Raw genomic sequence first — 12,760 nt, 5'->3', positions numbered from 1 at the left:
AAAGAGATGTGTATGTATGCGTTTGCTCCCATGCAAGTTACTACATGACCAAGGTAGCAAGCGACTAACAGACTTAGGGCTTCTGGGACTAGAAAAGAGACTGATGAGGAGAGTCTGCAAAAAAAGGAGAGTGGAAGAACAGATGCATATAAGAGAAGAGCAGAGTGTGGTTGTGCGCTGTTTCTAAAAATCAAGATGTAGGAGGCAACTGAATTGATAGCATGCTCAGAATAAACAAAAGGAAGAGGGAGGGGGTATATGATGTAGGAAAAAAAAAAAAATTAAATAAATTAATGAGAATCAAATTCTTTGGGGACTGTCAACCCCCAAACCACTTCTGGCCCAGGAAATAACCAAGCCACAGTTTGCTAGAAGACAGGAGACCATGCCTGGTGATGTTACTCACCTTGTTCTCCTCCTCGTCGTCCTCCTCCTCTAAGCCTCTGTTACCAACCAGTGTCAACACAGGGCAAGAGGGCCTGTTGGCATGGCACAACAGAGCCACTCAGATGTCATTAGGTTAACGAATAAGTGCCCTTCTACCTGCCTGCCTGATTAAATAGCTCCTAAACAACACTCACCTGGTTACCATAGGCCACTTGCATTGCGAGACAAACCTTAAAATGACATTTATGGCTGCCTTGTTGCTAGGTGCCCATTGTGTCTCTCCTACAGATGTGCTCTTAGCCTGTGACCTCTATTGCATATGGGCACATCCTATTTCAGGTTGCAATACTAGACATTTGCATCAGAATCTTCAAGAGTGTTCAGTGCAGCCACCAGTGAAATGCCCGATACCGGTCGTGGTGGGGGAAAGGACACTGAACTGGTCTGAGCAGCTGGGTGATCCAGTGAGGCAGTCCTTATGCTGTAAGTATCAGATGCAGTGCTTCTTCCTTATCAGCTGGCCTAAACTGTCTTAATATGATCACTGGGTTTTGTTTTACTTCTTCAAAAGACAGAAAGGAAACCTGGAGGAGAGGGCTGTGTCACATCAATGGAGGGAGAAATATCTGCTTATGGAATACAGGTGGCTTCAAAATCTCCTTCTTCATGTGTTTTTTTTTTCTTTCTTTTCTTTTTTTTTTTTTTTCCACAAGAAAGAGCATTCCCCATGGCTACACACACAGACATCAGATTTAAAAATAACCAAGTTCCACCTCAACTGTGGGGGAGTGAAAGACAGAAGACAGATGCATTGGCTGCCAGCTAATCTTGACATCCACTTTTTCTTTCCTCACCCTGGCAGCCAGCAGTTGCAGACACATGTACAGGTAAGGTCCTCGGTAGCAAGGCACGCTGTGTCTGCCTTCCCCTCAATCTCTAATTGTTCCACCCCAGCCATGTGTGCTTGGGATGCTCACAGACTACTTGGTACACCAGGCAGGTATGAAAATCACCAGAGTCCCCCTAATTATCCTACTTAATCCGCAGACTACTCACTGGTTGTTTGTGTGTGTGTTATTTTACTGTCTGCTCCGCATAGCTACTTCCTATGGCTCAAGGTGTACAACACACGGGTGTGCATGTGCAGGGCTGCTTGTATTTGCAGACCTTGGCCCAGGTCTGAGGTGATCAACTGCTTTCAAGGAGCCAGGCCTTGCTCTTGCTGCCTTCTCCCTGCTCAGGCAGCAGGAGTTTCCTCCCTTTTTCCCTAACTGGCTATATTCCACTCATTATTTATGCTTTCAACCAAATGCATTCATTGAAAACATATGGCACTACTGCCCACGTACTCAACGCTACTCTTCATGCACTCACGAGCAGTAGAAGCTGCAGCAATACAGCAAACTTGCTTAATTTATTTGCAAACATATTTACAAGCATCTCCTTATGTGTTTGCCTAAATTGAATGGCTCACAGAGAACTCCTTGCCACAGAAAATTATGGATGCTGAAAGTTCACATGAATTCAAAAAGCAACATGACAAATTCATAGAAGAAAAGATCATCCAGTGCATTAAAGTGCAATTAACCGGATGTCAGGAGAATATTCTGGGGAAATATCACTATAGGTTTGTGCTGTTCTCACAGGTTTTTCAGGCACTCTCTTTTGGTCACTGCTGAAAACAGGATATTTCTGGTCTAACCCACTGTGGCCATTCTTGGGTTTTTAAATATGTTTTCTGTGATTTTATTGTGATACAATTTCTAATATTCCTGTCCCAGGAGAATTTTGGCTGCATTAAGTTCTTATAGGCACACTGAAAACCATAATATAAATTTCTTGTTCTATATTCAGAGCTTAGCATGCTAAGCATCTCATTACTGGTCTAGGATTATGAACAGGAAGAATAGGATATACCCTAGACCAGAACCACCTTAAGAGTAAAGCAGGTTTAACCAATTCTGCATGGTAATGAGACATTCAAACCTGTTCAGCTGAACAAAAAAGGAAGGCTACGGAACTGATATGGCCACTACTAATGAACAGTGACCTAGGAAGGACCAGCAGATGTTTGGTTTTATCCAGGCATGTCTTCTCTTTCTGCCAAAAATGCTTGCCCGGGTGGAATTTTCCCATGTGTCCAAAATTTCTGGATGTTTGACCACAGCAACAGCAGTAGCAGTAGCTAGGCTTTGGTTAACTGGAAAGTCCAAAATACCAACTGGAGCATACAGGCAAATCAGCTGCACAGCACACATGCATTCACCTGTTCACAAGGTCCCAACCTAAACTTGACTGTATGATAACAGACAACTCTGGACGCAAGATGTGAGAAAATCCCGTGGCTAGATGCTGAAGCGACACATGCTTATTTTCCATATTAGTGTTTTCAACAGTGGGAAGAAGAGCAGGTGGATGGAATAATTTAGCAAGGTTGATAGTGGTCCTTCACCACCACTAATGTTTAGACCGAGAGAACACTATTTCTGAAGGACACATGCTCATTTTTGCGGGAACCAACCAGGGAAGTCCTATGGCCTTTGACCTGGAGAGAAGTGCTCACAGTAATCCCTTCTGCCTTTAAAAAGTCCACACCACCCTCCATATCCTGAGACACCCTACCCTCAAGAGACCTGTGAGTGTTTACTAACGTTGCAAGGATGATCTTTGAAGTCAAAGCAATATGGCAGTGAACAGTCATAGAGAGCCTGCTGATGGCACCTGGTTATTTTCAGTAGCAGCTAGAGCTTGGTCTTAATGTTGCAGCTGGTCTAATACAACAGGCAAAGGGAAGGACTGGGGCCAACACAGAAAATAAGGATCATGAGCCAAAACCTGGAACTAGGTGAAAAGAACAAGGGTTTTGTCCAAAAACCCTGATTTCAGTCATTAGTTGGCATAGAGATTACAGGTTTAAACAGAGCAGCCGGTCCCAGGGACAGTCACCCTCACACTTGCAAGGGGCCAGCTGAGAGGACCTGCCTGTCCATCAGATGCTGGCAGACCACACCAGTGTTGCTTCACATCCAGACCCGGTAGCTCTGATACCTCTGCCTGTGGTCCAGAAGGGAAGCTCCTTTCGTTTTTCACATTCCCCATTTCCAGGTTGTTCCCGTCAGCATCCTCAAAGCTCGTGACCAGATATTAAAGCAGCTTCAATCCCACTGCCTAGATAAAGCAAACATGACTGGTGGAAAACAAAAAATATCACCCAAATGTCCAAGGGAACCACAAACAGAGCTGCTGATCTATACCCAGCACAGATTTTTCAAAAGGACACGGATTTTCATGGCTCAGCGTTCTAATTTGTTTGACCGTTTATTTCCAAGGAGCACATCCAAGAGTGACAAGCTCCATTTATTTCAATGGGCAGCATATGCCAGCAACTTGAATGGCGTATGCTATAAAAGAGAATGGATGTTCTCACGCATTCTGGAAAGCTGTCCTTTAGACAGATAGAGGACGTGTCGGTAATGGAAGTATAGCTCTGCTCTGACAAGCAATGCCATAAAAGTGGCATTGTGGGTCCCTGTGTTTGATGTCTCCCCATGTAAGCCCTGTGAGATTTGCTCTGACTGCAAGTGAAAAATGATTGTCCAAATACCTGATCCAGCTCTGGAGGGCCCAGCTGGGTTCCTTCACTCTTGTGCTTTGCCAGGCCAGAATGACATTTCTGCAGGACAAATGTCGACTCTGGGCTATTAGTGCTGCACTCGTGTGAACTATTAGGGCCAATTCAAGCCTATTCTTGCAAATGACATTACCTTCAAATGATCGTGTGACATGAATCTGAGATGTTCATGCAAGCACATAGCCCCTTTCCAAAAAACACCACCACATGGCAGTGCTGTTTTCAGTCTCCCTCTTCTGACTCCACCCTGCAGATGCCTCTGTTGTGAATCTTGCCTTTCCAAAGTCTGGTCCCATGGGCACCCTGGAAAATCCTGCGTTATGAGTCTCTCGTGAAGATTGAACACCATCTATCAGTCAATATTGTTTGGTGACCTGTGATGCTTTACTGATGGGCTGTAAGTCTGACAGCAGTTGGTAGCTTGTATTCACTATCTTTAATTAATTAACTAAAATTAGTTCCATGTTAGGTCCCATCTAGTGAGAAGTCTGGGTCACAAGGTTTTACTAGCTTGCCAGCGAGCCCTGGAAGTCAAAACAGAGCTTATTCTTGCTTTGCAGTGAGATTTGTAGGGACAAAGGTGGAATGTGTTTCTGTTCAGAGTGAGTCTTTCTCAGCCACATTTTATTGTCATTAAACTATGAGTTTGCTCCGAAGAAAATGTATGTTGTGTGAGCTGCAATTCCAACCACAATGGAATAGAAGGGCAATGGCTAAAGCCAGGTAAAGAAAAAGAGTTGCTGATGGCTCCCTCACAGCTCTCCAGCATGGCAAAATGTAACCCTGAGTTCTCCTCCAGGAGATGTCTGCCCACTTGAGCCTCGAGGTTCACTAGCATGGATTTGGCTTGCAGTATGGCCACAGCCATGCAATGCCCCTGGACATCCATGATACAAACTTGAGACCCCTGTTATGCCTTGTTTTTTTTTCCTATCCACTTTCTCTTCATCAGGTGCTGCTCAGAGGCTTTGGTTTTGCTTTTTATGGGGAAGCCAAACCAATGTTATTCATGCCATTGAGGTCATCTTTTACACCATTTGGGCATTTCAGTTAGTCTTAATGCCAGCGAGGTTCTTGCTTAGTGAGGAGAACAACCATAGCCTTGCGTGGGCCATGACTGTATTTGAGGATACAAGTCATCAGGTGGCCTATGCAGCCCCCTTTGGGACCATGCTGATTCCCATAGCACAGATGTTCACTTGCACAAGGCCATATTCTAATCAAGAAGATACAGTGAGCTAAACAAAGAGCTTTTGTTGTCCATCCTTTGACAAAATGGAATGGTTTTAGTTTCCATCAACTGCACTTTTGCCCCAGAATTTCGGGTCATTTCTGGTGACCTCCACATCCCAGTCAGTTGGCTCTGGGACTGTTGAGCTGTGACCAGACTCTTCCTCCACGTGTGAGCAGCGTGAGGGAGAGGAGATCTTCATAGGGAGAATTTGGCCCTGCTTCTGGGCTCCAAGTCTCTCTTCAGAGAAGAGTCAGGCTGTCAGCTCCAGAATCTCTGACTGGCTTCTTAGGGATACGGAAGCTACACCCTGGCTCTTGCAGTTGATGTGAGATTTGCGGTATCCCAGCAGGGCAGCTGGGGAGATGCCGTAGGCCTCACATGCCCAGGGCAGGGTGGAAACCTCTGGGTTTAACACGGCTGGGAGCAGAGCAGTGGGGTAATTGGATCACTGCAGTAGAAAACAGCGCTTTAAGAGGTGTCAGAAATGTCTGCTCATAACCAAAGGGCATTGAGAAACAACTGCTCGGTCTCTTCCTGGAAATTAAAAATAAAAAGCAAGCCATGTGATGACAGCATCTGCAGCAGGGAGCAGGGTGGCTTGCATGAATTAACAGCTTCCTGTCTGCTATCTATGGCAGCCTTAGCCAAACACTTGTCCCATCACCTGCAGCTCCCGTGGGCTGAGGCTTCAGACTTACACCTTGAGCAGTACCTGAAGGCAAAGAAGCGTGGGATGATGGCAATTCGGTGGAAAGAGACCTTGATTCTTGCAATGTGAGAGGACAGTGACCTTGAACTGTTCAGATCCAGGTCTCCAAAGAGCACCCATAACTTTTACCTGTGAGCTGATCTGAATAGGGATGTGCTACAGCCTCAGTGATTTGCATCTGAATCTTCCTGGCACACTAGCTGAGATTTTGGTTGTTTCTCTTCACAAGCAGCAAAGGAAATTACTGCATCCCTGTGCCTAGGAGCTCAAACACACTCCTGAGCACCAATGTTACCCCCTTTCCATGCAGACCTGCTACCTCACAGTAACATTTCTGTTCCCTTCAAGCTCAGCAGGGGGATTTATGCAGATGTAGGAACTCCCTTGTCAGGACTGGCATAGAGGTGGGCTCAGGGCACACATGCTTCAGACCCTCCCAGCCAGAGGCTGCACTGTATTTCTACACTCTGACTTCTGCAGTGAGCCTTTGATATGTCCCATGGCAGCCAAGCTGCTCTAGGGCTAGGAACCATGTTGGATACCCATGAATCCAGTGGCAGTAGATGGATTCAGAACACCTGAAGAAGTGACTGTCCTGCTGCCTTGTGGACAGGTGAAAGAAGAGAAAATCCCAAGTTTCTGTAGAAAAAATGTTGATTAGGATTTTCTTGCAGATGTTACTTGTGCTAGTGGAATGGCCCTGGTCTAGGCGACATGCAGAGAGATTGTACTCTTTGCATGAATATCTATTACTTAAAAAAAAAAAAAAGAAAATCAACAAAACCCAACATTACTCAGGAATTCTACTTATTTTCTTTGAAGTCCTGTGAACTGCAACAAGAGCAGAACCTCTCCCCTTTCAGAGATCTCTCAGCCTTTTGCATGTATTACTGGACAAGTCACAGGGACCCCTGCAATTGTTCTCCTACCACCTCTCCCCCCCCCACACACATCCTACTGATGGGACCCAGGGAGAGGACCAACTCTGGGGAATCCAAGCTCCCAACAAGCTGCCGGAGACCACCACCATGCCTACCCTTCCCACTGCCCCTTTGTGAGGGATTGCATCAGCACAGGCTCCAGGAAATTCCCCAGGGAGGAAGGTGTACCAGCCCCCATTTAATGGTATCTGCTGAGAGGGAGATGGGGAAAAGGGGTGCAGAGCAGAGAAGGTGGTGTCAAGAAGTCACCTTGGTCACAGGCACCTCCTGGCTCCAGCAGGAAGATACCGGGCTCCATCCAGCCTCCTGTGAGCAGGAAAGCCACAGACCCATGGCTGGCTCCCTCCCCTCATTGTCTGTGTGCTGGAGAGGAGGGGGGAGACAGACAGACAGACTGTCTGTCTGTGCTTGCCATGCACCATGGTTAGGGGGGAAGGGGAGCATGGACTGGACGTAGGGACAGCAAAAATAAATTCAGTAGAAAATCAGCCTGGCAATTCTCCACAGGCTCGGTGTCCGTGATGCAAATTGATGCTTAAAGCTTATTTATTAGCTTGCATGAGAAATGCCAGCGGTGTTTTTCTAGATCAGTGGGTATCCGATATTCTGGGGCGGACGGGGAAGGTGGGAGCGAGCATGGCTAGAGACCGTATATCCAGAGGCTAGGGTTTATATCATGGGCTGCTCTCGACTGTTATAATTTGTGGCACAGATACAGCGAGAATCTGATCTGCTGAAAATATTTGGGCTGTGAAAACTCCCACACTGTGACAGATGTCAAGTCCAATTAAGCGACTCGTGTCCAGGTTTCTGTCCAATAGGATTTCCCATTAAATATCAATTTAAGAGGGAAAAAATGCCGTCCCCTTTTCTTTCAGCCTTTATCTCTCCCAGCCATCTCTAGGCTAAACCCTTCGGTACCAGGAGCGGATCCGCACGCATCTCCCGCTCTGTCTGGCTGCCCGTCTCACCCCTGCCACCCTCCGCACCCCTCCTCGGCTCCTTTGCCACTTCGGGAGGGGTGGGAGGAGGAACTGCACTTTCTTTTTGTGCGTGTGAGCGCACCTTTTTCCTCACCGACGTCCTCTCTCGCAGCCTTTTCCAACCCCGCGGCGAGATTTTTGTGCATTTGTTTTCTTTTCCACGCTCGCAGTTCTTTCTTTCTTCTCACCCGAGCGATGCAGGAGGAGTTGAGAAGCTCAGGGACGGATGGGGGGTTCGCTTATCCATTTTTCCCCCCTCGCCAGCTCTTGAAGGACCAGCAGAAAAACTAAACCAAACATTTATTTTCCGACCGGGTCTCCCCCTCCCGCCGCTCTCCGCCGGACCAGCGAATTAACAAAACCCCACGTTACACCAAAAAAAAAAAAAAGGAAAAAAAAAAACTAAAACCACCAAAACAAAAAGCAGAGGGGAGAAGAAGGAGGGTGCGAAGCATTTTCACCCCGACCCGCGGCGGGCACCGGGCCGGGCACCGGCGGAACAAAGCCGGCACCGGGCTCCGGGAGGAGAGGACGGGGGGCGGGGGAGAGGGAGCAGCCCCGGCTGGTGCTATCTCCGCATCCCTTTTGTTATTGATCGCCAGGACGAAGAGCCGGGGAGACGGCACTTTCCAGCGCAATTTAATTTCATTTTTTAATTTTTTTTTCCCCCCTAAACGCGACTCGCAGCTTTTGTCGGCGTATCGTAGCCTGCTGCCCCGAATTAACGGGCGGAGGCGGACTTTGATGGGGAAACGCTTTTTCCTCCCCGATGCATCGTAAGTAACTTAAGTTGTTATTTATACTCCGCAAAACAAGCACGGCGATAACATCTCCCATCTCTGGAGCGCTGGAGGCCGCGGCGAGGGATGAGAGCTGCCCTTCCCCGTCCGAGCAGGACACTTTTCCGCTCGTAATTCATTTGATTTGATTTTGATTTTTTAATTTTTCCATGCTCCGCTCCTGGAGGGTCATTTGAACTGTAAAGGAATCGCCGAGGGGGCGAGGGGACCCGGAGACAGCGGCTGTGCAAACGACTCCACCGAGGTAAGCAGCCCTAACAATATATCCCTTTTCCAGGTAGCACAGGCATGGCTTTATTAGGGGGGGATGAGGGGGAGAAAGGGAATAAAAACAAAGTCTCTTTCTGGTTCGGATCGCCAAAACGGAACGTCTGGATAAAACCAAGCATGAAAATTCAACACACACCATGGAGAAACCTTTAAGCAACTTTCTCCACGAACCACGTCTGTAATTGCCCGGTTTCCTAGAACCGCCCTGCAAATTCTCCCTCTGGTAGCGTGCTTTCTCCTCTACCCGCTCACTTGGATCCCAATTGAAAGGTGATTTTAATTTTTTATTTTTTTATCTTTTTTCCCTCGGTGATAACGCTGGTAGCTGACCTGCACGCTGCCCTCTTTATTTCCTACCCGTGCCTCGTGGGCCTGCTTAGTGCAAGGCTCCTTACCAAAACAGAGGGGAGGAAACCCTTCCGACGGCCCTGGCCAGCGGCGGCTCCTTTTGGGGCAGCTCCTCGTCCCCTCCGCCGCCCCGGGGCTTCCCCGGGGAGCGCTCTCCCTTGCCCGATCGGTGCCCCTCCATTATGCTCCTTATCATTTCTGCTTCTAACGTCTTCGATTTTTTTTTTATAATTTTTATTCTTTTTCTCTGTGACCCGAGGGGGGGACTTTGCCTGGAAACTTTACGAGGAAACACTTGGCGATCTGAATTCTGGGGAGGTGCTGTGCCCTCCTCCCCACCTTGCCTGACACCCCAGCCCTGTACACACACGCACACGCACACACACATTTGTGTCCAAGGTTATTCACGAGGTGCCTGATGTATTGTTTTATTACATGCCGGCATGTCCACGTACGAGCTCGGATTTGTATTGCTGTCTACATGACAGATGGTGCTCTGTGAGGCCGCAAGAAGATACGATTCAATTTTCTTTTGAAAGGCACGTCCGCATTTATTTATTTATTTCCCCTTTCTTTCCCCCCACCCTTTTCGCGCAGGGAGGGGAGAGGAGGGAAAATTTAAAGGAATGGAAAAGTTCGGCCGTTGCTTTGGGTTTTTGGTTCTTTTTATTATTTTTTTTACTTTATTTTGAATCTCACTACTAAAAACAAATCCTGAGAGCCTCCAAACGTCCCCATTTGGTCGCTGGCAAACTGCTATCTGAGCACAATTAGCAGCAGGAAAAATAATAATAATAGTGATAGTGATAAAAAGAAGAGCTCAGAGAAAAGAGCAGGAGGAGAGCCCAGCAGATACATCAGATCCCGTAGTTGTGACCGGGGAAAAAAATTTCCCCACTGGCCTTGCTATGCTCGGGGAGCCTTGAGCCGTCTCCCCGTTTAAAAGCATCGTGCCTGCGGCCCGGATCCCGAAAGAGAAACGGTGAAGCGGAGCTTGGCAGGGGAGGACGTACGATGGAAACCAAACCGACCCGATGCTAAGCCGCTGGACGCCAGCTTGTTAGAAATAAATCCTCATCCTCTTTTATCGCTTCCCGGGCCTGTTTCTACACAGGGGCGAGCACGGGGAGTAGCGGGAGCACACGCGGGACACGGGGCGGTGCTGCGGGTCGGGGGCGCTGACCCCCCTTCTCTCTGCTTCTCTGTCCCGGGAAGGCTCCTCCGCCCCCTCCACGATGATGCTCAGCCCGGACCAAGCGGCCGACTCCGACCACCCCTCCTCGGCGCCCTCCGACCCCGAGTCCCTGGGGGGCGCGGACCCCCGGGCGCTGGGCTGCTGCGCCTCCGACCCGGAGCCGGCCGAGGGCGGCGGGGTCGGCGGCGGGGGCGGCGGGGAGGGTCGTGCCGGGGGCCGGCCGGGGCTACACCCGCCGCCGCTCAGCCGGGAGGAGAAGCGCCGCCGTCGGCGGGCCACGGCCAAGTACCGCTCGGCCCACGCCACGCGGGAGAGGATCCGCGTGGAGGCCTTCAACCTGGCCTTCGCCGAGCTGCGCAAGCTGCTGCCCACGCTGCCCCCCGACAAGAAGCTCTCCAAGATCGAGATCCTGCGCCTGGCCATCTGCTACATCTCCTATCTCAACCACGTCCTGGACGTGTAGCCCCCGCCCGCCCGCCCCGACGGCCCCGCGGAGGCCGCATCGGGACGTGCCGCGCACCGGGAGCCCGGCCCCGAGCGGACCCGGCCGGCGGCGGGGCCGGGCGCAGCCGGTGCCGGGCGCGGGGACCTTTCCCCGCTCCTCTGCTCCAGAAGCTGAGCCACGGCGGCGCGGAACGCCCCCGTTTTTCGGCAGAGAGGTGTGAAACCAGATTGTCTCTTCAGGCTGTCAAGTGCCCCTTTATATATATCCAAAAACATCTACTTGTGACCTTAAACGTGTGACCCATGGGTGCAGTTAAAAATAACTATTTTTTATTTATGGTAGAAGGAGTCGACAGTTTATTTTTTTCAAGACGTATTTATTTTTCAGAGTGGTGGCAATTTTACTTTGGATACTTTGTGCCAATTGTTTTCTATAGTCGCGTGTTTACACTTTCTCCTGTGGAATATTATGTTTAACTTTATAAGTGTTTGTTGGGATCGATACAGTGTTCCTTTTTCTTTTCTTTTCCTCTTGTTTATTTTTTTTTCCGATTATATTGCACTTGTGTATGACAGACCTTCCCTTCCTCCCTGCTTATAAGTATATTTTACATATATCAAGACATTTGCTCTTGAACTCTTTTCTTTCTTTCTTTCCTTCCTTCCTCCCTTCTTTCTCTCTCTCTTCCTTTTCTTTCTTTCTTTCTTTCTTTCTTTCTTTCTTTCTTTCTTTCTTTCTTTCTTTCTTTCTTTCTTTCTTTCTTATTTTATTATTAATATTATTTTTTGTGCGTGTGTGTGGGATCGACAACCACTAGCACTTAACTAGAAGAGTTTTTTTTTTAAACTTGTTGTTATTCTGATCTATAGTTATGTCTGAAAAGTACTTTGCAAATCGTTTATAAGGGAAGTAGTTTTTTGTGGGTGTATATGTGCGTGTGTGTATACCTGTATGTGTGTGGGGGTGAGCGTGGGTGTGTATGTGTGTGGTATATTTTTAGGAAAGGACATTTTTCCTAAAAAAAAAAAAAAAGGAAGAAGAAGATGAAGAAGAAGTAAATCCAGGACTGCTTTCCTTTGTGACAACCAAAAAATTCTATAACCTGAAAATGTTTCATGTTCTTTGCTGTGAATCTCTTAAAACAAGAAGCGCATTTTAGGGACGAGAAAGAAAAAGAAAAAAAAAACACATCTGCTATCCAAAGATTTTAGTCTTTTTCAGGGTTTTTTTGTGTGTCTCTGTTGCTTTATATAATGCAATATTTTGTAGTGAAAATAGATAAATCTGGTTTCTATCTGATGCGTTTTTCATATCTCTCATGAATGGTGAGCTGTTTTGCATATAAATAAAAGTATCAAATAAAAGCTGTTTTTTCCTAATTATTTTTCCCTGCTGGTCTTTCTATAAGATGGAGATTTGACAGAGTGTATGGTCTGCCTTGTGAACAAGGATTTTACACCTGCTCCTGCTGTACGTAGAAAAGCTTCAACAGGTTACCTGCCTCTTGCTCGGGCATGGCTGCCATCCCTCAGCACAGCTCCCCTGCCCCAACTGCTCTCAGCTGAGCTCTCTGCACAAATCCATGCGAGACATAGGACCCTTGCTTTCACTTTCTCCCCATGACAACTGGCATCTGTCCTCATGTTTCAAAGTTCAGGCTGTAAAATCAAACCCGGGTCTGGGAAGCGCCTGCTCTGCTGCATCACTCTGTGGTACGTATGACTTTGCAACCAAAATGTAAGTGTTGCATCCTGCCCATGTGCAGTGGATTTTCTTGCTCTTGTTTAAATTCAGTTTTGACCCCTCTCTGGTCAGGT

The 12,760-nt window shown here is 47.9% G+C and overlaps 1 protein-coding gene across 3 annotated transcripts; it reads left to right on the top strand.

Moving 5' to 3' along the window:
• Nucleotides 1–1,839: 1,839 nt before the first annotated feature.
• NHLH2 (nescient helix-loop-helix 2) lies at nucleotides 1,840–12,307 on the top strand. 3 transcript variants are annotated; one of them, XM_083820216.1, is made up of 3 exons: nucleotides 1,841–8,661; nucleotides 8,852–8,929; nucleotides 10,519–12,307. In XM_083820216.1, exon 3 carries the CDS (start codon nucleotides 10,539–10,541, stop codon nucleotides 10,959–10,961), a length of 423 nt encoding a protein of 140 aa, XP_083676342.1. In that variant the 5' UTR covers nucleotides 1,841–8,661; nucleotides 8,852–8,929; nucleotides 10,519–10,538; the 3' UTR covers nucleotides 10,962–12,307. The 3 variants fall into 3 exon arrangements, with proteins under 3 accessions (XP_083676341.1, XP_083676342.1, XP_083676340.1); XM_083820215.1 differs by having other exon boundaries at nucleotides 1,840–8,929; nucleotides 9,072–12,307; XM_083820214.1 differs by having other exon boundaries at nucleotides 1,841–8,929.
• The last annotated feature ends 453 nt before the right edge of the window (nucleotides 12,308–12,760 follow it).

Source organism: Anser anser (genome assembly GCF_964211835.1).
Source record: "Anser anser genome assembly, chromosome: 1".
Lineage (NCBI taxonomy): Eukaryota > Metazoa > Chordata > Aves > Anseriformes > Anatidae > Anser > Anser anser.
Note: the sequence above shows the minus strand (reverse complement) of the source record. Positions and strands in the feature narration are given on the sequence as shown.